Source organism: Triturus cristatus, chromosome 12 (genome assembly GCF_964204655.1).
Source record: "Triturus cristatus chromosome 12, aTriCri1.1, whole genome shotgun sequence".
In the NCBI taxonomy this organism is placed as follows: domain Eukaryota; kingdom Metazoa; phylum Chordata; class Amphibia; order Caudata; family Salamandridae; genus Triturus; species Triturus cristatus.
This window is the reverse complement of record NC_140595.1, coordinates 748,060,450-748,084,511: the sequence shown is the minus strand read 5'-3', so window position 1 is coordinate 748,084,511 and position 24,062 is coordinate 748,060,450. Positions and strand designations below refer to the sequence as shown.

Below are 24,062 nucleotides of genomic sequence, written 5' to 3'. Positions count from 1 at the left end.
AGTATTTATATTATATAAGCAGCCAAGTGGAAGGGATGCGCCCCCCCCATTGTTTTTCCGAAATCTCTCTACCTCTACTTTTTTAAGAGAGGCAGACCTCAACTGTCTATTGGACTTGTTCCATTGCAAGGCCATTCTCAAATGCATCAGCCACTGGCAATGGAGAGTAGTGTGAACTAGACAAAGCACTTTAAACTTCACAAGCCTCGTTACTGGCCGCTAGTGCAAAGAGTGGATGCCTTCTCTGATTGACAGACATTTAAGGACATCCAGAACAGATGGGTGATTGACCACAGCAACTCTACGTTTGGCAGGGACGGAAGGAAAGACCTTCCTCATTATTTTAATGGTGAAATAACAAGAACTGACAATTTCCTTAGCCTCAGTGTCAAAAGAAAGGGAGGTGTCAAAGATCACCCTAATTTTGTAGCCTCAGTGACAGGGAGGGGGAGCCACCACAGCTCTGACCATACCGATCTTTGCTCGCCAAAAAACAAGATTTCAGTCTTGTTCGTATTTAATTTAAGCCACTTGTTAATGTTCACCATACAATGTTTAAACCTCTCGTCCACCAAAGGAACATCGTTGACAATGGATACAATAATGTTCATATCTTCCGCATGAAATAATACTTGGAAGCCATAGGATCGAATAGATTTAGCCAGAGGGGGAACATAAAGATTGAACAAAGTCGGGCTAAGTGAGGAACCCTCTGGCACCTCTTAAGGTAGCTGGATGGAGCCCGACCTAAAGTGACCACAGCTCACGATGTGAGATCTATTAGAGAGAAAGGACTCCATCAGGCCCAAAGCGGTGTCCCTCAACCCAGCCCGGTGCAGTCTAGGTAGGAAGGGGACACCGTATCCTTATGTATCAATTAGTAAATATTACTAATATGCCAGGTTTTCTCTAATCAAAGTTAATGTATGTATACTGCGATTTTCTCAATTTCTGGGCAATTATGAACTCCTTTTAAAGAATGTGGTGTATAGACTTGATACAAAAATGTTTCAAGCTCTTTAGCTTCTGAATTTAAAAGCAAATCTTTGAGGATACAAAGCATCTGCCATTATTTATTCTATCAATACTGGTTACCATCATTTATGGTACAATATGGATGCGGTGCTCTACAATAATTTGAATATGTATCTACCTATTCAGCTATGATTTCATCAGATTGGAAATAAGTTCTTTTAATATTGATATTGTGAAAGAAACACATGATGTAGCCCAAATCAAAAATAACAATTTGATAATAAAGTAATGTTGCTGATCTTACATGGTATTGGTTAACATTTCAAATATTGAGTCTAATTAGCGTTACCAGTAGTCCAAATTCCCATCTCATACTTAAGGCTATTGACATCTGTTTCAAATGGGTTCCGAATCATTTCTGGTTTACAACTATTATCTCAATATTCAGAAGCAGATCAAAATTAATCCAAAGTCTGGACCACACTTTCTGTCAATTAAAACTATCATAAATTAGTTTTGGGGTATATGTGAAAATCCATAATAAAACATGCACATTCCATTACAATCATTTTGCAATTATCATCACACATTAGGTTATTTATTTTTTAGTAGGTGTTGACAATTGTTGCATTCTTACTTGTATAACTATGAGTTTTAACATGTATAATGAAGATCTCCTGCTGTGAGGAATTCTTTTATTTAGTATTTCCATTTAATGGAACAGCTTTTCACAAAGGAGACCAATTTAATAGCAAATAGGCTCAAACAATGAATTATTCAAGCTATCCTCTCCTCATGCTTCCCCTCTACTTATTCTATGTCTGTAAGTTGCATAATACAGAGTAATGACCTTCTTCCAGTCAAAGTGAAACCACCTTTAATAAAGAATTGTCTGTATCTCCTGAGCTAAATACCTTCCCCCAATATAATAAAGTGTGAAATTTGAAAAATATGTTATAAAGTTTTTAAAATGTTTCCTGATTTTACCATAGGGATATCTCTACTGCAAATGTGGAGTTTTCCTTTGGTAAAGTTCAGGGGAAAAAAACATTTATTTAACTGAAAAAAATTGTAAAAATAGTGTAATGTTAAAATATTATTGTAGATCCATTTTATATTTATTTCAAATATCAAATAAAATTAAACAATGCTACAGCAATATTAACTTAATTTTGAATTAAATATGTTTTTCATTTAAATATATTGAATTAAATGAAAACATATATTCCAACCTAAAGTACAAATATATATTATTGTGCAATAATATTTATTTAAATGTATGTATACGTACTTTGATAAAATTTTGATACAAAGTAATATTACAATCATTTGTACATTTACAAACATTTGTCATTAAATGATAAATACATTTTAAATGTATTTATTTTCTAACATTAAATTATATTTTTTAATATTTGCAACTATTTCAAATATTAAATTTAACATTATTCCCTGTAGCAAAGATACTCAAAGTACAGCCTTGGGGCCGCACGTAGCTCTACTGACCTTTACATATGGTCCCCTGGACAGCAGCTGCACTGGTCTGCTGTTTCCTCAAATCAATACAAACTATAAAAGGATTTTAAATAATCAGACCAGCATTTATTTAAAGGTAAATTGAAGTTAAAGAAAGGAATTAAATAGGTTGCCCTGTATTGCGCTTAACTTGAGGACCACCTTCATTTTTAAAGAAATTGTGCAGCAAAAGTGTAAAATATGATAAAGTCTCTTCCAAATTCAAAAAGTGTATTTTATTAACAAGCAGAACCTTTTCCCCTTAGTACATTAGATTATATCTGTGCATGGAGAATTATTCTCTTTTAAAACTGATAGTTTCAAACATGAATTTAAAATTATTCCTGACAAGCAATATAGTTTTTCAAATCAAACACAGTAGAAAATTTTGTATAGCCCCCATTCTAAAGTCATGTATTTTGAGGTCCTCTTATATGTGATAGTGAAGAAAAAGGAGGAATAGTGAAATAAAGAAATTGGATAGGATTACATAACTTGGTGAAAGGGGAAGCCAGGATTAATCCCACGTTTTCTGTTGTGCAATTAGGCCACTAAATGTATATGCTTCTCTCCCCCTATGCCCAACTTACTGCCTCCCTGAAAGCCCCCAAAGTATACCACCCCTCACCCCGACCGCCAGCCTGCTGGCCTCAGTGCGGCCCTCAGACAGATTACGGACCATACTTTTTGGCTTCTGGGAAAATGTTTGCGAGTACCCATGTCCTATACAGCTTTATTTTAAGTCCCTACCTCCACTATTGTCAATAGTGAGCATTTCAGTCCCAGTGGTTGGCCATGTGCAGTGCTGGACTCATTCCATCTTTGAACTAAAGTACTTTAATACTGCTGTAGATCTCTTTGTTACTGTAGTAATTTTAGCCTTTTGTGAATAGCAAGGGGCTTACTCTTATGTGGATGGGTGCATGTCACTCCCTATACTTCCTCCAACCTCTACTTACTCCTCCCTACTCCTCCCTAACCTCCCCATATCATAGTAGGTATGCCCCTGGTCAGTCTCGCATTTAGTAACAAGTTGTAAACTTACATGTGTCAGGATGTCCACATAGAAATCATAGGAGATGTGGAAGTGGAAATTTACACTTATAGGATTGTGAATGCCATTTGGTAGTACTAAAGTACTACAAAATGTGGTTTGTGAACTAGTGCATAGCATTTTACAAACAAGATTCCACTAGGAATTGAATGAGTTTGAGTTCTATTTTAATAAATCATTTTTCACAGTATATTTTGTCTGGAGATACATAGGAATTCCTAATTCGGTGAGCCAAGCGGGTTAATAACTTAGCAAGCTCTCTTTTTGCAGACATTCTTATACATGCTGCTTAAAAGTGACCATATCTCTAGCAGTCAACATTCTCATATAATATGCCTCTGCTCTGTGGAATATTTGTTCTGTTCTATTTATGATTTAATCCATGTATAGCATCAGCAGCCGATGAGCCACACTCAATCCACAAGTGCAATATTCAAAGAAACTGTAAGAAAAACTCTGACAAATTAAAATCATCACGAGGACGTTTGGTATATTCTTTTTGGTTTTATTTTAGAATTTAATACTCTAATGAGAAGATTCTGTCCCAGTAACTAATCACAACATTGTTAATGAGCAGGGCAATTAATAAGGAATTGTCACAATTGGGTAGATCAGGGGTCTCCAACCTTCTCTAAAATTGGAGATCTTATGCAGAACTACTAATATCATTAGTGTTGTGAAAGTGATCATATCAGAGGAGATTACGTTAGAGGACACCCTATGTGAAATGACCTGCAGTGATCACCTCAGTGCATCAGACAGGACTGCCAGCAGTAATGTAAAAAAAAAAAATTAAGGTTTTGTGAGTTTGCATTGACTATACTGGAGAAACATGAAGTTACCATCACCTAAAGGCCCCTGGCTCCAAGGCAAAAGTATTAGCAATAAGCCTCCCCAACACGGCATGGTTTATCACTCAAATTTCAGCTTTAAATAGATTTTGGAAACTCAAGCATCAGCTTATCCTTTCTGAAAACACACACATTTTTGTCTCTAATGCACACTTTTCAATTCTGGTATACATATATTCATTCAAGCAAAAGCTTCTAATTTAGTAGGCTAGACTGGATGAAGGAGAGCTACATACGGGTAGCTGGAGAGCTACTAGTAGCACACAAACTTTCGTTGGAAGAGCCTGAAGTAGATGAATTGCCCACAGTCCTATTGGTTCATTGCTGCTATCTTTTTCAGATATACCTGATTTGTCTTCAAAGTGCATAAAGAAGAGAGGATTTTATAAATTACTGTGGTGCCACTTAGACAACTCTGGAATGTGGCTGTATTTTCTGAAATGACCAATATATAATTTGCTCTGTGGCTGGTTAATGGAAGAAGAAAATGTGGAAAACTGCAATTTACACATAATCTCGAGATGCTAAGTGACTTAACATACCAGAACCATTAGCATTCAGAGCGGATGTCATGAAGAATAATGTTAAAACATTTTTTTTACCATCAATTACATTTGTTGACCTTGTCTTTCAGATGCAAGAGGATGCCAGCAATGCCCATCAGATCAGTGGTCCAATGACAAACGTAACACCTGTGTCCCTAAGCAAACAGAATTCCTCTCCTATCATAGTCTTTTGGGTATTGTTTTGGTCTTGGTAGGAATAATTTGTTCATTGAAGACATTGTTCATTTTAATTATCTTTATTAAGTATGCAGATACTCCTGTTGCTAAAGCGAACAACCAAGTGCTCACCTACATTCTCCTTGGTGCTCTGATGCTCAGTTTTCTCTGCTCCTTCTTCTTCATTGGGAAACCAGAGAAAATCACCTGTGTGCTTCGCCAACCTGCTTTTGGTGTTATATTCGCTGCCTGTATCTCTTGTATTTTGTCAAAAACTATCATGGTGGTCATTGCCTTCAATGCTACAAAGCCTGGCAGTAACATGAGGAAGTGGTTGGGTCCTTGGGTCTCCATCTTTACAGTCTCTGGTTGCACACTTGTTCAAGTCATTATTTGCACCACTTGGGTGTTCCTCTGCCCTCCTTTCCCAGAAAACAACATGAAAATAAAGACTGGGACAATCATTCTGCAGTGTAATGAATGTTCAGAGACTGCCTTCTGGTGCATGCTGAGCTACATGGGGATGTTGGCCGGTGGCAGCTTTGTTCTGGCATTTCTATCACGAAGTTTGCCCGATACTTTTAATGAGGCCAAATGGATCACCTTCAGCATGCTTGTCTTCCTTAGTGTGTGGGTGTCCTTCGTTCCCGGACACTTGAGCACACAAGGGAAATATACAACTGCCATGGAAATCTTTGCAATCATCTCTTCCAGTGCAGGAATACTGATCTGTATATTTCTTCCCAAGTGTTTTATTATATTGTTCAGGCCTGAAATGAATACAAGAGATCATCTGTTAAGGAAAGTTCAAAGAAAACAAACATAGACAGACTCCTATGATGACTGCACTTCAGCCCAATGTCACTCATTTTCGTGACGGCATTCCAATTGTTCAACTCAACTTCAGTCCATCTGCTATTTGTTCCCCTTAGTTTCTAACCCTGTAATGAAAAAATGTGATTTTGCTGGATATCACTTGAGGTGTGCAGCCTAATGGTAAAGAAGGATGTGGAGCTAATCAGTCATGTGGGCAATCATTTGTCAATTGGCAGCTCAGTATAAAGATCATATATACTAGGTCAATACTTAATTGATGGAAAAGAGAAGGTGTAACATTTTGTTTATTATACAGTTCTACAGACGTCAAAAATAGAAATGAAAACAACAAACATGGCTCAGTGTTAACATTTTCTATTTTTAGAAGGGGCAATCTGGGTATGAAGAATAATACTTCACACAATTAGCCTTTAGAGAAAATGCTAATTTTTTGATGACTCAGAGAGGTCTAATAGCATCTCTCCTCCACTGATGACACTCTTTTAAATGCCCAGCTAAGCAGATGGTTGAATTTAATACCCTATGTCTTGTACATACGGCTCCACACATCAGGTATCCAAATGCCAACGCCACTCACCAAGGCAACTTTGTTTGGCCTTGAAGGCCTATCTTTCTGTGGTACCACAGAGATACTGTTTTGAGGATGGTCTATGTACCCATTGTTTATCACTTTTGAGTTTTGCCTCTTCCTCAACGAGAAGCATTTGTCTGTGAAGCTAACGGACTTGAGTCTGCTAATCATTGAATAGTTCAATAACCTAGAAAATAATCTTACACTTTAACAAGGCCAGTCGTCTACCTGACTTGTACAATACATTTCTTTGTAGGCAACAATATAACATAATGGAACAAGAACTGACATAGCCAATGTTGCATTTTTATAGCTCAACATATAGGCATCTATCAATACTTGATTGTGCATATTAACAGAGGCCAGCAAAGCTATGTGTATACCTTTTTACAATGTTTATCAGGCATACAGGCTATACAAATGTAGACTATAGGACATGCAAAATGATAAGCCAAGTATTTACATATTTTATTTAAGCAGTTTTATATAACGCTGGCCGGACTTGCGCCGGACTTGCGCTTTACAACAGTTTTTCGCAAGAGTTATATAGTAGAGCAGTCTTATGCAAAAAGATTCGGAAGTCCAAGTGTGCTCTGCATTATTGAGGTAGGATGTGAGTCCTGAGGTAACCTCATTGTATGCATTATTGAGGTAGTATGTGAGTCCTGAGGTAACCTCATTGTATGCACAATTGTCTTGGAATGAGTTGAGGTAGGTCTATGTGATACAAAGTCAGAGAGAAACGGAGTCGGGGTTAGCGTGAAGGCGGTGGCTATCCATTCGGGAAGGAGCAGTTGAGGAAGAGGGCTTTTAGGTGTTTTTTTAATTTTGTGAAGGACGAGATAGTTCTGATATCTGCTGGGATGGAGTTCCAGATTTTGGTCGCGTTTCCTGTGAAGCAGCTAGCATCGTTTTTTTGTTTGCGTGTTTTCATAGGGATGAGAAGAAGGGTGTTGGATCTCCTGAGGTTTCTTGTCTGACCGGCCCTCTTGAGGTTGGCGGCCAGATAGTCAGTTTTTCCTGTGTGTAGGGCTTTGTGCATGAGGCAGGCAGTTCTGAAATTGGCACGCTGTTCAACTGGGAGCCATTTTAGTTCTCTTAGTGCTGGTGAAATGTGATCGTATTTCCTGATTCCAGTGACCATTGAGGCTGCTGCATTGAGGGCTGTTTTGAGGGGAGCTACGTAGGATTGTGTGGTGCCAGTTAGGGTTGCATTCCCATAGTCGAGTCTGGATAGCACCAGTGATTGGGTGACTTGTTTGAGATCCTTGGTAGAGATGAATGGTTACATTTTGTTGAGAAGCTTCAGGTTGAGGTAGGCGCTTTTTGTAGAGTTTTTGATGTGATTGGCCATGTCAGGTTTTGGGTCTAGGGTGATTCCTAGTGATTTTACAGAGTTAGCCAGAGTTAGATTACAGTTGAGAGCATCCATAGCTGTAAGACATTCTGCAATTTGAGGGTTCTCTTCTTTGTTGGAGGTGAGGAGGATCTCCATTTTGTCTTGATTGAGTTTTAGGTGATTTTGAGACACCCAATGTTGGATTTTGTTTAGAGTGTCATTTAGTCTGAGGATGTCATCTAGGGAGGAGGTTTCTGGATAGATCCGGGTGTCATCAGCATATAGGTGGAAGGGGATGTTGACATTTTTTTGTGTGGGGTTCCATGTATATGTTGAACAGTTGTAGTGAGAACACTGAACCTTGGGGAACACCCCTGCTGTCGGGGTGTAGGTCTGAGGTAAACAAGCGGAGGACCACCTCATCAACACCTATCCTTTCTTGTAGGAACTTGATGAGTAGTTGTTGATCATCCGTGTCAAAGGCTGCCAATAGGTCGAGGAGAATGAGTAGGCAGCATTGATCGGTATCGAGCGATTTGTGGATATCGTCTGTGATGCTGTGGATCGCAGTCTCGGTGCTATAGTTTTTTCTGAACCCCCGATTGGTGGGGATCAAGAAGGTAGATGTTGTCCATGTGCTGAGTCAGTTGTGAGAGGACGCATTTTTCGAGGATTTTGGATAGGAGGGGGAGATTGGAGGCGGGTCTTTAGTTATTCAGGTCCTTGCAGTCAAGGCCTGTTTTTTTAGTAGTGGCGTTACTTGGCCGACTTTGAGGCATTCAGGTATGATGCCGGTTCTCAGGGAGCTGTTAATGATCCTGCACCAGAACGGGGCTATGGACAGGTTTAGTTTTTCGGTTCAATTGGGAGGGAATAGGATTGAAGATGTGAGAGGCGGGTTTAGAGGTGGAGATTAGCTTGAGGATCTCGGCTTCTGGGATGGGGTTGAAGGACTTCCATGTTTTCATGGGGTGCAAGCAAGTGCTTTCTGTTGTACCTGGAGGCAGGCTTTTGCAGGCAGGGTTGGTGTTGATGTCAAGTGAGAGCTCAGTCTTAGTGTTTTTTTGTTCGAAGAAGTTGGCAAAGTTTTTGCACAATTCCTTGGAGGCCTGCATAGAGGATTCCGGGGGCTTGGAGGTTTGTTGCTTGATGATTGTAAACAGTTCATTGAGTCTGTTTTTTGCGTTGTCCCGGGCGGAGCAGAAAAGGGTGGATTTTTCGCTGCAGATGTGTTTTTTGTATTTTCTTTGAGCTGCTTTGAGTTGTTCGAGTAGGCTTGTGGAGGAGTTGCTTCTCCATAGTCTTTCCGTGGCTCTAAGTTGTCTCCTTTCGTTGGTAATGACTTGAAACAGGATCTAGATGGGATGTTCCTGTTTTGTTTTAGTTTCAGGGGAGCTACTTGGTCTAAAAGGGATGTCAAGGTTGTGTTCTAGTGGGCAGTGAGTTCTGTAGTGGATAGATCATCCGTGGAGGTAGTGAGGAGGGAGTTGACCTTTTCCTCCAGGTCAGTCATGTTGATCTGAGTGAGGTTTCTGGTCCATTTGGGATGTTCTTGGGCGGGGGGTTAGAAAGCGATTGGTTGAGTGAGGTGGAAGACGATTAAGTGATGGTCTGACCAGTCCACAGACAGGGAGTGGTTTATAGTAACTGTGTCGCCTTTGGCAATAATAGCATCTAGGATTCCTCCTTTTTTGTGAGTTTCCTCTGTGCAGTGTTGGGTAAGGTTGTTGTTTGGTAGCAGCTCATTCAGGTTCTGGGTTAGCTGGTTGTTTTCTTCATTCCAGTGTAGGTTGAGGTCACCCAGAATTAAGTTATTCACATCTCGGAATGAGCAGTGGGCAATCAGGTCAGACAGGTGTTCAGTGAAGGTGGTGGAGTTGCCTGGGGGGCGGTAGATAAGGTGGCAGATTAGTGTTTTGTTGTTGCTAGTGCTGATGTTGACGGTTAGGCATTCCAAGGTGTTGTAGTTGAAGGAGTCTGTTTCCGTCACGAAAATATTGTCTCTGTGGATGATTGCTATGCCTCCTCCTCTTTGGTCTTCTCTGTCTTTGCTGGTGATTGTAAAGCCTGGGGGGATGAGAGTGTCCAGGAGTAGTAGGGAAGAATCATTTAGCCAGGTTTTGGTGATGAATGGTATGTCTATGTTGTGAGTGGGGATGGATTCTGCTAGCTCTGTGGCATGCTTGGTAGTTGATCTGCAGTTTGTGAGCAAAAAACTGAGCATGCAGTTGGTGGGGGTCGTCTCTGTTTTGGGTTTCTTCATTTAGGGGCCGTGGGGATGATAGTTCGGGTGGTCGGGGGTCTGGGGGATTTCGGAGGGGCCTGGTCTCTTCCTAGTCTGGTAATCACCTGGATATTGGATTGGAGGGTGGCTGTAATAGGATTGTCGTACGAGGAGGCGAGGTCTGCCGCTTCACTCTCAGACATTGCGACTCTAGTTCTTTTGGGTCTCTGTGTCTGATTGGAGAGGGGGGTAGCGATCCATCTCTGATGGGGAGCCTTGGGCGGCCTTTGTTGTGTATGGGTGGTGAAGGAGCGGGTACACGGAGGCTGGTGGGGCGCATCGAGGTTGGCTAGGATTTCACTGAAGCCCTGGATTACAGTTGCTATCTGGGTTTCCAGCAGGGAGAGTCGCTGCTCATTCTCTAATTCGTTGAGGTACCAGGACTGGTCCTGTGTGGGTTTGTTGGGCCTAGGGGGAGAGAGTCTTGGGGTGTGGGGTAGTCTTGTTGTGGTTGTGTCGTCTGTGGGAGGTCTGGAGGAAGAGAGTCTCAGGGTGTTGGGTAGCCTAATTATGGTTGTGTTGTCTGTGAGGGGTCTAGGTGGGGCCGTGAGTGCAGGGTGGCGGGGGTCGTGTTGGGGTGTTGGTGTTTTATTGCATGTGGATTTGGGGAGGTGGTTGGCCATCAGAGCTTGAGTGTTCAAGTTGTTCAAGGTGGATTGATGTGGGTGGAGGGCAGGTGGCGGGTGGGGGTGAGAGCCGGAGGGAGAAACAAGAGGGGTCATGTTCTCCCTGGGGTGGTGAGTGTGATGTCGCGTGGTGAAGGGCATATGTGATTTTTAGGGAGTGCCGGAAAGGTGGGTGAGTTCTGATGGCGGGTCAGGTTCTTCGGGGGGAAGAGTAGGGGCGTGAAGGGGAGGAGTGCGTGAGAGGGGGCATTCCGGGGAGATGGGAATAGGGTGTCAAAGGACTCTAGATTGCCGTTGTTGGCTTGTATCAGGACTGTGCCATTGGAGTAGATGGTCACAGTGGTATTTCCAGTAAGCCTTGGGCGGTTTGGAAGTGATAGTGTCAGTTTGCAGCTATGTGAAGTGTTAGCTGTTTTGGAAATGTGGAGCTGCGATCTGAGGATGGAGTTCCATATTTCGTGTCTTTCAGTGTTTAAAATTAGATCCATTTTTACCTGTCTTTTGGAGGAGCATGATGACACATGATGACACATTGCAGTGCATCAAAGAGCTGTTTATCAGAGTGGCATAGTGTGACATAAATCAACTTGGCAAAAGGTGATGCAGATGAGGGAAGCAGAACACGCTTAAAAAATAAATTGCCTCTGAATGATGTTGCCAATATGACATGTTTTGGGTGTGATGCTTGAAAGTATTTGTTTTTTAATGACCTGGGTTTTAACAAAATTCTTAACTTCCTCTTATTTTTAACCTGATCCTCTCAAACATTTCCATAGTCAGCGCATATTTTTTTAGTTCAGTCAGACATTTACAATGGGTACCAAAATGAGGAGACTTTGTAACCTTGGCCAGAAAATTGACTTTCTGACTTGAACGATACCTGTGAAGACGAGATTTATTTCGAATTATGGACGAATAAAAACTTTGGATGCCATAGAATTAATATTGACAAGAAACAATAGTGCATTTCTGCAGTATGATACTGATAATTTAATCAATCGCAGAGTCAGTGATTCCAATTCCCACATTACAGACTAAGGTCCTGGTTTAGACCTTGGCGGACGGGTTACTCCATCACAATGGTAATAGATATCCTGTCCGCCGAAATATAAATCCCATAGGATATAATGGGATTTATATTTCGGCGGATGGAATATCCATCACCATTGTGACGGGGTAACCCATTCACCAAGATTTAAATCAGCCCTAACTTACCTCTGAACACCAACAGGTTAAAAAAAATAAATCAATATTATTACAGCAAGTAACATATGTAATATCATTTATTCTATAGATTGGAAGACTAAACTGAAGTATCCTTAGCCTCTAAAATTGTTTTTAATTTAGCACAAGTGTATGAATTTTATTTATTATAAATGGTGGTATCATTAGCAGCTTTAGATGGTTTACATAATATATAGCAAATATTGTACCACTTAGTAGTAGGACAAGAAATCCTTACATTAGATTCACAATGTAATTTAGTAAATCCTCATACGGGATCATTCATTTGAAACTCCACTTAAGTTAAAACAGCTCTAGGATTAGAATGTATTCTTACATTTATGTGGTTTTCGCAGACCTAACCAAGACTCAGTGGAGTGCTGTACAGTGTCAAAGGTAGAATAAAAGAGTAATGAAAGTCATCTCAAATGATAGTTTCAGGGAAACATTTCTACTTCAATAGCACTATTTAAATCTTTAGCAGTGTATTTGAAATCACAATAAAAACAAAATATGATTATTTTACGCAATTTAAGGTAATTCGGAACATCTGTTAATCATACACATGTAGTATAGCTCGAGGTGACATAATACAAGCAGATATATGATGAAACAAAATCAAGAAACCAATTGAGACTTTCTATTTTAGTATATTTCAATAGTTAGAGATAACATAGAACACTTGTATTTCATAAAAGATTGGATAGAATACTTTTTTTATATTTTCAAATAGAAATTTAGGACTGGCATCATTTTGATAGCGAAGCCTACTCCACCAGAATTAAGGTATTTGATGCCAGCTTTATTTTAAGGAGTGTAATTTCTCTTTGAGGATGGATACATTAAAATAAATATGAATGCTATCATTAGCAAACCATATAGCAACTTTCTTTATTTTAATTGAACTCCAGTAACAGTTAAACAATTCAAATGTATACTTCAGACATAAATTACTGAGTGGAAGTCCTACAGTTTTAGTTTAATTCAATTTAAAAATCCCTTAAAATTGGTAGGGGATTCATGATAATAGAATGCGCCTATAGAATTTGCCATGTAAATTACCATCAGATAGTATTTTGGGCTGAGGTATGGACTATTCGTTCTTGTTGTACCTGTTCATAATCTTGTCACAGCTGTATGTATGCCACTTCATCTTCTTCAGGGCATACCTTGATTCTCTGAGGCAGTCTTAGGAGTCAGGTTCTGGGACCTCTTAACAAAGTTTGAGAAACATTTACTACAATTAGCTAAAAATGCATAAAACCATTATCTCTAAGCATGCCTATATGCAAGCAGAACACATTTATCTTCTGTAATTCCCAGTGAAGATTGCTGATTTTATTGACTTTCACTCTTTTTACCATGTTGCAGATATGAGATTCACCATTATGACCCACATTTTACCAGTGTGAGAGAGTCGTTTCTGATCTACTTAAATTGATCTAGATTTTCTTTATTTTTTACCACTTGGTTTTTGGACCTTCGTGGTGAGTCAGTCTCACTAATTAAGCATCACTCCCTGTAAGCTTCTTCTAACATGGACTTGAGTTCTATCTGCAAATGCTACCTTTAAAATACATTTCCATGCTGCACAGCTGGGGTAAAAGGCTCTGTGGTGGTTACACATGTACTGGTGTGCACATGCATGTCCTAAGAGTACAGTTTAAGAAAATGGGGGTACTATCTGTCTTAGCCCAATATCTGTGAACAGATAGCCTGTGACATTTGGTACCTTCAATAAATTACTTATAGCCTCACAAGCCTTATAAGTTAACTGAGCATCCAAAAATAAGTATCTCTATTTATATATGACTTGAATGTGAGTCTGTAGTGTATTACTGAAAGTCTGTGATTCTGTAGTGATTTCCCTTTTGGACTTACTTTGGTTCACCCTTAGTTTCAAGTTTTAGAAGCTTTCAGATGACTTGGCTTGGCAAGGTCACATCTTACACATTTGCTTTCTCAACATTATTCTAGGAATAGGCTGTACATGTTGCTTTGTTATGTGGTGGCTGTTCTTCGGATTCAATCTGCACATTTCGTCCAAGCTTAGACGGAGTACATTACAAAATAATGCACTGTTTTTCATTGTTCGGTCACACCAGCTATTAACATTTAGACATACCATGGTCAAACAGCTGTGTTTTCCAGCACACTAGCTCTTATAATCACAGCACATTCACTGCATGCTAGACTACAACGCTTTCAATAAATGTATTGTAAACTTCCTTTGTGTCTTTCTTGTGTTTACCAAGGGCATGCATGAGTGAGCAAATAAAGGAGTGGGATCGAGGTTGCCAAAATCCCATGCTACTCTTGGTAGGTTAGAAGTTCAAATGTGGCACTGTGAGCTAGTCAGGAATTGAGCTGATAGTGACTGATTTCACAGATGGACTCAGTCCATACATTCTGATGTCTTGTTGTCCTAATACACAGTCCTGCTTTACCAGCAGGATGCTACATAATGGCACCTCCAATGTTCATAGGTCAGGTACTTATTTAATTGGTCTCCGGAGAAGTGCTTGTGTGTAGCCTAGCTTCCCTATTTACCTCTATACGGAGATGTCCATGGTGCATAGGATCAAACCTAAACAGAATTTTACGGACCCCCTATTTTTGTGTGTTGGTTGTTCAAGGTTGAACCTTTAAAAGGATACCCCACTTTAATGTTTTCTCTCTTTGCCAGTAACCATTTAATCATGGCATCACAAACAATCCATATTCCTGCTAATTGCAGGCAGGCGGTACATGTTGATTAAATAGTGCATGGTCTTGCTCCTGTAGGTGGTAATGTAACTTTAGTAGTGGAGGCCCACGATGCCTACAGATTTCAAGATATTTATTCATATGTCGATTTTCCAGCTATCAATACTAATACACAGAATTTTCATACATAGACTGATGTGGTCCTACCAGATGTCTACAGACCAGACAACCATTTAGAAATTCAACTAACATTATGGGAACATCAAAATAAATTGGTTCCAAGTCATACTAGTACATGTACTTGATATTGTATGGAATGGCCCACTTATTAAATACGGGGCCAGTTGGTTGGCTGGTTATACACCATATCCTAATATGGATGGGCTCACTGTAGGTGAGCCACGAAACGAATGCAATAGTCTTGTAAGACTATATAGACGCTATATAGATGTTTATCACAGTATGTAATGTGTACTGTCGTTGGTTACCCTGGGTGAGCACAACAATTGGTACGGCCACAATTGGTAAATGTGACAGCAATTAGTCCAGTGACTATTAATGCAATTATAAGTAAAATCCCTACCAAATGTGAAGAGATTCAATTTTGGTTAATTTAAAAAGTAAATCAAATTAAAGCTGTGTTTCCCCACAGAGGACCACAGGATAAACAAACAATACTTACTACATGCTTGCCACTTGGGGCTTAGTCTTTGCTGCAGTCTATACAATAACACATGGTACTTCATCTATGGCAGTCCTGTCGGAGGTGTTGAAGCAAATTAAAAATTAATACGAGGCTGCTCCTGTCCTAGATTTGGGAACTAAGTTAATGGACAATTTTGCTAGTATCATCAATCAAATTGGCTAACATTCAAGGTGAAGCATCAGCCTTGGCTATATGGCAATGGCTTGCGCAGGTCGCAGCAGCAAACCAAAAAGCTTCCTATCATTATTACACATCTGTAGAGTAAGACAATTAGGGAGCCAGGCCCAATAACCCATAGCATGGCAAATTGGGTTAGGAAAAAGAAAATGCCGCGCAAGCCCCAGATTTTGAAATAAAAGGCAGAGAGAAGCAAAAACCTCAATAACAACCTAGGTTAAGGGCAGGATCTCCACAGTCAGAGCCCTCTGAAAGCGGTTAGAATTTATGTGACCTCATAAGAAAGAAGCAACCTGATAGGTATCAGTATTCTGATACACGTCCTTCTCATTCCTTTCAGGACACATGAGACAGATGATACGAGAGAGGGGGACGTTCGGAGAGTGGACAAGAAAAGTGTGTGAAGCTGAAAAAGGACTTACAGCAGGAGGAATTGGTAACATGTTTTGCAAGGTATACTGCTACAGGTATCCCAAGGGCCGCAGGAGGTGGCCCCTGGAAACCACTATCACCTATACAGTACTATAAAGCATATCGTCATGTCCTGCGGTGCAGGAGGAATCGGCAACACTTTGTGCAAGGGACTACTACTACTATCATCCCTAGAGCTGCAGGAAATGGACCCTGCCAACCACTATCGCCTGGACAGTGCTTTAAAGCACATAATAATGTCCCACAGCGTGGGATGAATTGGGAACCCTTTTTGAAAAGGAGTTATGCTACCAGAATCCCTAGGGCGTGAGGAGGTTGCCCCTTGATAATCACCATCACCTGGACCTATAAAGTGCATCATTATGTCCTGTGGCTCAGGACACACACTTGCTACACCCAGTCAAAGCCCTGGCCAAGGGCAGGCCCATCCTGTGCCCACCAGTGCCAGGAAGAACAGCGGTGGGACAACCCCCTTGGCTCTGTGGCTGAACTTTGTCCTTTCTGGGGTAAGATCCACTTATATCGATCAACCTCAAACTTTTAATTTAGTGGCTACCTGAATGGTTACTTTCTTGGATGTGATCTGCCTATCATTTGACTTTATTTACTGTGGTGTTTGTTGCCCTGATTTGCTATTTTGTAAGGGCTAACAAATATTGTGGCATCTTTTTGTGGGCTACTAAATCTTTGTTATATTATATTATGTACACTTGCTGTTTACGGGTTTGGGGAAAGGACGTATTCTGGCAATTTGGCCGGTGAACTTATGGGGAAAAAACCTCTCGATTGCTCTTCGTATACTAGCACCCTGTGAAATATGGAGAATCTCATTGACGAGGTGGAGCATATTTTACACTTTGATGTGCTTTGTAATTTTGGCCCTCAACCAAAAAAGCCACAAGTTGCTCAATTTTTCAATAAAAGGGCCAGTAAACCTAAGCCTTGGAGATCTCAGGTGCCTACTATTCCTAAATCAATGGAGAGAGAGGTCCACACTGTAGTTAGTTCTCAACCATGGATGTTTCCCAAACCTGTGATGCCATTGGAACTAATGGTTATGTGTCCTAACAGATATTCCCCTTTGGAAACTTGTGATTCACCTACTAAAGCTCAAAGGGTGCCTACTGTTCATGCCCCCAACCCCCAGAAACAGAGACTACTAGCCCACAATTTAGATTGGCCAGTTATTAATGTTCTAAGGGCAGACGTAAAGGCCCTGAGGATTAAGATTCAATCCTTACCTACAGTCAAGTATTCTGGGACTTCACCACTTAGGGCCCGATTCCGATCTCCTTTGGAAAGCATACCGACCAAATCGGTTCTGGAATGCTTTCCGTACCACTCGGTTCAAGGGTAGTCCTACTGAGCGAGTACGATGCATCCGTATGCATCCGGATGCAATTCAGTTGGGGAAAATCGTGCACCTGTAGCAGGCACCCCATGATGCCTGCCACATTGTGCATGGCTGTAAAGGGGGGTCCCTTGTGTACCCCCTATGAGCCCTCACCCGAAAGGTCCCGGGTGAAGGCGGGCCTGCTACAGGCCCCAAAAGACCGATTCCGGCAGCATTTTAATTCCAGGCAAACCGAATCGGAAAGGCTGTCATCGTACTCACTCTTTCGGAAACCAAGTCCATAGAGCTGTACGAATCGGCTCTGGAAAGGCTCGACATCCCCGAATGCCTTTTGAATCCGATTCGGTCATCCCCAACGGTTTCCAGGCATTGTAGTTGGTCGTTCGGAACTGGGAACGAGTCAGTTGGAAACAAGGGCTCCGGATCGGTTTTGGCAAACCCAAATCCGATTCAGAGCCCTTCCGACCAACATCGGAATCGATCCTTTAGTCAGGACGAGGGTTGAGAGCATAATGATAATAGGGGCAAGGTCAAATTTGGGCTGTCTACCTAATTTGCTACCCTTTTGGGGTTGTAGTGTGGTTAAAGATGGACCTTTGTTTAAACCCAGGGAACCTGCTCAGAAATGTCCATCACTATCACTCAATTCGCCTTATGAAGGTCCATATCCAGTATGGCCCAGATACCAGTTCCCCCTACTGAACCATGTATACCTATTGATTTATTGAATAATGATATTCGTAGTGTTTATTTGCACATTGGAATGATCTATATGAATTGCCTGCAAAGGAAGATGAGACTTCCTTGAAAAATAATGTGACCTACTGGATCTGGGATGTGAGGAAGTGTTATAGTGTGAGACATTCAGATATAGTTCGACTGCCCCTTACTGATAACTTGGATTGTATCAAGTTCGAGCATTCCCATCCTTCAATTGTGAATGATTTATTGTCCCTACAGGCAAGATCTTCTATCTCCACAAATTAACAGATTCAGTTAAAAATTAGATTTCCCTCATACAGGGAGTGGAGTCACCCATAATTTTGTCTCCACTTGCCTGAATTGATTGACTGAATAGTCCAAACATTGCCCTTATATGTATTAGTTCTAGTCAAAAGTTATCTTTACAGGCTCAGACTGACAGTCCCTGCCTTGGCTTAGATTCTTCTCAGTTAGATCCTGATGGACTACATTGTCCCTTTGGTGCAGATGCATCTGACTACCCTTCCAGAGATTCCTTGTGTTTTGGGCATGGAGAATCTCCCCATTTCCCTATGGTTATGAATGTCCCACTGAAGAATACGCATATAAATGATTTGGGTATGGTCTCCCGGAATAGTGCAGGGTTTGGACATAAGCTTGCCTATGAGAATTGGGGATAAATTATAGAAACGGTTGATATAATTATATTTAGAGAAACTTGGGAGACTGATCCTTCCCATATTCAGGGTTTTAAGACTTTTAATGTGCCAGCCTGTGAGTCAAAACCTGGTAGAGCCCCTGGTGGTTTATCCACCTGAGTAAGGATTTCCCTGGGGTGCCAAGTCAGCCAGCTGCCTGTTGATTTCCATAACCTGCTTGGTCTTGAGGTCTCCTTTCGGAATAACACAAAAATATTTACTTTTAATTTGTATAGCAGGAGTGTCCCTAAAACAATAGATTCCCTTGTTTTACACCTCTTGAATGTTTTTATTACCACTAAGGTGCAGGAGGATGTAATTGTGATTGTGGCTGGGGATTTTATTGTGTGTTTCGAAACATATGTACTTCAAAATGCAATAATAGAAGAGGAAGACCAATATTGGGATATCCCCCAAATATTGGGTCCACATCTAACAACTCTACCAAAGGCAGCCTTGGATCTTTGTATGTGCTGCCATCTGATGACCTATAATGGTAGATTAAAATCAGATATACATAGGCACCCCACTTTTAAAAGGAACATCCATCAAAACTGTATCGATTATTTCCTTGATTATATTCGATCCTGGGAACATATTGTCGATATGCACTGCCCAGGTAAAAGAGTGATCTCTTTCCCCTGCTCCTCACCTTTTATGGCAATGCCGATAAAGTAAAAAGGACCCAACAACCATCTGGTGGGCAATTTATTGGTCAGTAATTACCAGAGCAGGTTCAAATGGGAGAGTGTTGTGACCAATGAGGACACGTGTGCACATTTATGCCAGGGCTTGATTCCCATTTTGTCCCTTATAGCTACATCAGAGAGCCCCCGACAAGATCTTGAAAGTCAATATGTATCCCTTAGTCTCCCACAAGACTGGGTGAACCACTTTGAATCTTCATATGGTAGTTGCTAATTTAATCTATGCCCTGTGAACCCAGATGAGCCAGGCCATATGAGGGCCACAACATCATGTCTGATTCCTGTTAAATCTGATTACCCTAAAGCTAAAGGGTTTCTCACTGTGACAGAAATTAGATTGGCAATTAGGGTCTCTCAGAGAGAAAGGGGCCCTTGCATTTGTAGCAGCACCACAGTATGTGATCATTTTAGAATTGAAGAGTTTTGTTTTATAAAAAGAATAACTTTTAAAAATACTGTTTCACTTTACAGCACATAGTGTGCTTACCTGTGTCTGAGGTCCTGCTGTGTTTCGACCGGCCCCCTACGCTGCTGCTTGTTGCAGGGTGTTAGGTGAAGCTTTTCCACGGTCGGACACCAAACGGCCGCCATTTTGGGGAGGTTGGCGGGCTAGTTGTTGGTGGAGGGACAATGTAAAATGAAAGCCCGGTCGCGGAAGAGCTACTAAAACTAGCAAAGCCTATTGCTGAGCCTTGTAAACATAGGATCAACGTAGAGTACAAGCAACTGAATTACGAGCATTGTGGGAAGAATATAATACACAACAGCGTGAAAAATGGGTGCAAATTGCAAATGGCTCTACTAAACTGTAGGTCACTGACTAAACATAAATATGAGATCCATGATCTACAGAGGGAAATATCACTTGATGCTCTGTTCCTGACTGAGACTTGGCTTACTGAGAGTTCCATCCCAGATGTTCTAGATGCACTCCCAGATGACTATACGATAGTAAGGCAGGATCGAGAGGGTCAAATAGGTGGCGGAATCACAATAATCCATAAAACAACAATAAAATGTAACTTCAAGGAGGCTAATTTAGATAGTTGTGAGGTGTTCTTATTTACACTGTCAGTGGCAGAAGACAACACTATAGCGGGCTTCTTAATATACCGCCCACCAGGATCAGTAGCTAAATTTATGATAAGCTTGGAGGAGAAAGTTGCTCATCCAGATATCAGACATAATAAGTTCCTAGGTGATATGAACATTCACTTTGACAACAAACAGAACCGGGAAGCACAATCTTTATGCAAAGACTTAGGAACTCTGAATCTAGAGCTAAAAGTTGAAACACCAACACACCATGGGGAACATATCCTAGATACTATCTTCTCAAACGTGAGTGAGATGGAGGTAGAAACACCATGGCCTATCCCTTGGTCAGACCATTTCTTAGTGCCTTTTACTGTGCCATCTAATATACAGAGGATGGAGAAAACGACACAGAAAGTTACCAATAGGAAATGGAATAAATTCAACCCCAACGTTTTTATCCAAGCACTAATGAAAAATAACATTACACTGGAGAAAGAGGTCAATTTAGCCAATAGCCAACTCGAAAGTTGGATAACAACGGCTCTAGACGAAGTAGCTCCATGGTGCACACAAGCCCCCAAGAGGCATAAAGTATCAGCACCCTGGTTTAATGAAACACAAACAACATGAACGAGTATGGCGCAAAGTTTACAGTAATAAGGTTAAAGAGAATTACAAAAAGGAACGTAAAAAATATAATGCGCAAATAAAGAAAATACGAGGCAATTTCTACACAGAAAAAATTGAAAGGGCAAGTAATTCCTCAAAAGAAATGTTCCCCATACTAAAGTCTCTTAAAACCCTCGATAACACTAACTATGATACAGCGGCCTCCACTGAAAGCTGCAACAACGTAGCAAAATTCTTTGCGGACAAAGCGACCAAAATCTGTGACACCTTCCCTATGGAAGTACGGCTAGGGCTGAATATAACCAACAGGCAGGTCACCACATTTGGATGGGAGACTCTGGATGAATTCAAAATCGAGGAGCTAGAAGATCTCAAATTGACAGCTAAAGGGATCAAATCAGGTTCCCCATTAGATCCAGCTCGTCCGGAGAGGCTAATGCAGGGAGAGAAGCTCATTATGCCACAAATTTCAGAGCTTATCAAACTCTCCTTCCAAACAGGAGAGGTTCCAAATAAATGGAACAAGCAATCGTTCGACCGCTAAAAAAAAAGCCGTCAATCGACCAGGCGGTACTAGAAAATCTGCGCCCTATCTCATTACTACCATTCATGGCAAAGATCGCGGAGAAGGTAGTAAGCAAACAATTAGTAGACCATATTAACAAGAATGACTTTCTACACCCTTCTCAGTCAGGCTTCAGAACAGCACACTCGACTGAGACAGCACTTCTCATGGCTACTGAAACTATGAAACAATATGCTGACGAGGAGCAAACGGTCGCGCTGACCCTGCTGGACCTCAGTGCGGCATTTGACACCGTCTCTCATAAGATACTTCTCCAAAGATTAGAGGAATGTAAAATCAGGGGAAACGCACTGCGATGGATGACATCCTTTCTATCTGCACGTAGCTTCCAAGTTGCTCAACAATCCTATCGAACAATGAGCATCCCCCTCCCCCAGGGCGTACCACAGGGGTCGATTCTGAGTCCGACCCTTTTCAACTTGTATGTGGGACAACTGGCTGAGCTAGTGGATGAGCACAAGGTGTCTATTGTGTCATACGCTGATGACACTCAGCTAATTGTGATGCTATCTCAGGATCAGGAACAGGCAGCATCCCGCTTCTCTAAGTGTCTTGAAGATGTTGCTATATGGATGTCAAACCACTTCCTAAAGCTGAATGGGAACAAAACGGAGGTGATCATCGTGGGAAAAGCTCCCACCATTTGGTCATCAGCCTGATGGCCGGGGATTCTGGGACACATACCAACCCCTAAAGCGGAAGTAAAAAACCTTGGAGTTTGGTTTGACTCAGAATTGACTTTCGACAACCTAATTCATACGGTAGCAGGCAAATGCTATGGGACTATGAAAACCCTACAAAAGATCCTTGACCTCTTGCCATCAAATGCAAGGAAACCCATAGTTCACGCCGTGGTTACCTCACAAATGGATTACGGCAATGTATTATACTTAGGAGCTTCCAAAAAAGGGTTGTCCAAATTACAAACGGTACAGAATGCAGCTGCTCGCCTGGTATTAAGCCTCCCGAGAAGAGCCTCTGCTAAGAAAGCTCTGGACAAATTACATTGGCTACCAGTAGGAAAAAGTATCGTTTTCAAGGCATTGTGTCACTGCCACCGCATTTTATTAGGGAAAGGCCCACGGTACCTGCAACCACTGTTAACACAGTATACACCAGGCCGCGTTTTAAGATCACAGGGTAGGGCACTGGTGACAGTACCCAGAATTTTTAAGGCCAAAATGGGCGCACGCTCCTTTAGATACCTCGCGGCAAAAGCTTGGAACTCACTACCAATAGATCTAAGAACAGAACAATGCAAATCTAGATTTCGCAAACTATTGAAGACCTAGCTTTTCTCAACCAGTGACTAAAACACAGTCTATGGGTCAGGTATGCAAATGTCGCCAATATCCTCTACAAAGAACCGTTTTAGCACGGGGACACACCGGTGGTGTAACCATGCGCTCTACAAGTGGCAAACTAAACTAAACTAAACTAGTTCGCAGAAGTCTGGAAAGGCCCTTAGATCGAATCCCAATGAACCTTTCAACTTGTGAACCGGCCATTTGGGCACTGACCATTACTTGTGTTGCTAACACTATTATGGCAGGAGCAAACATACGTATTTAATGGGAAGGTGCAGAGAAAATCTCAGTATTTAAGAAAGGTTCAAAGTCAGATACAGCAAATTACTGGCAGATCAGGCTCATTAATTCAAGTCAAAAAAGGTTTTGCAAGCTTTTACTCACTTGGATCACTGAAAATGAAATTCTGACTCAGTCTCAGGCCAAATTTTTCTCTAAAACCAGTACGGTTGATCAGGTATACAGATTCAAATTAACAACATAGAAGGAAGTTGAACTAAAAAGAGGTGGTCTATATGTCGCTTTTGTTGACCTCAAAGTGGCATTTTACATGGTACCTAGAGATAAGTTATGGGGCATACTAGGAGATCTAAGGCTCCCCGGTCCTCTTCTTGGCATAATTATTCAACTCCATTGTGATAGTTTTGCACAAGTTCAGTGGGGGGCAAATGGGGAAATTACTGATCCCATTAGAGTGGATAAGGGAGTTAGACAAGGATGCATACTTGCCCCAAATTTGTTTTTTTATATATTCATCAACGGCTGTATTGACTACCTATTGGACTGCAACAATGATTCCCTGGTTCTTGGGTGAATCAAAATATCTGCTTTGTTAGTATCCAAAACCCACAAAGGCCTATAAACTCTTTTGACTAAGTATAATTTATTTTGCTCCGATCAAGGCCTGATTAGCATAGCAGATAAAGCAAAGTTTATGGCTATTCACCCACATAGAGGATTTAGAGGGTTTTTAACACTATGGTGCCGATTCCGATCCGTTAAAAAACATTACCGTATGACT

General features: G+C 41.1%; 1 protein-coding gene across 1 annotated transcript in view; it reads left to right on the top strand.

Moving 5' to 3' along the window:
- Positions 1–5,943, top strand: part of LOC146782677 (extracellular calcium-sensing receptor-like) — a 121,760-nt gene extending 115,817 nt beyond the window's left edge. Inside the window, exon 7 of the mRNA XM_085637175.1 lies at positions 5,030–5,943. Within this exon, the coding sequence (XP_085493301.1) occupies positions 5,030–5,943 (914 nt within the window). The remainder of the gene's footprint in view (positions 1–5,029) is intronic.
- The last annotated feature ends 18,119 nt before the right edge of the window (positions 5,944–24,062 follow it).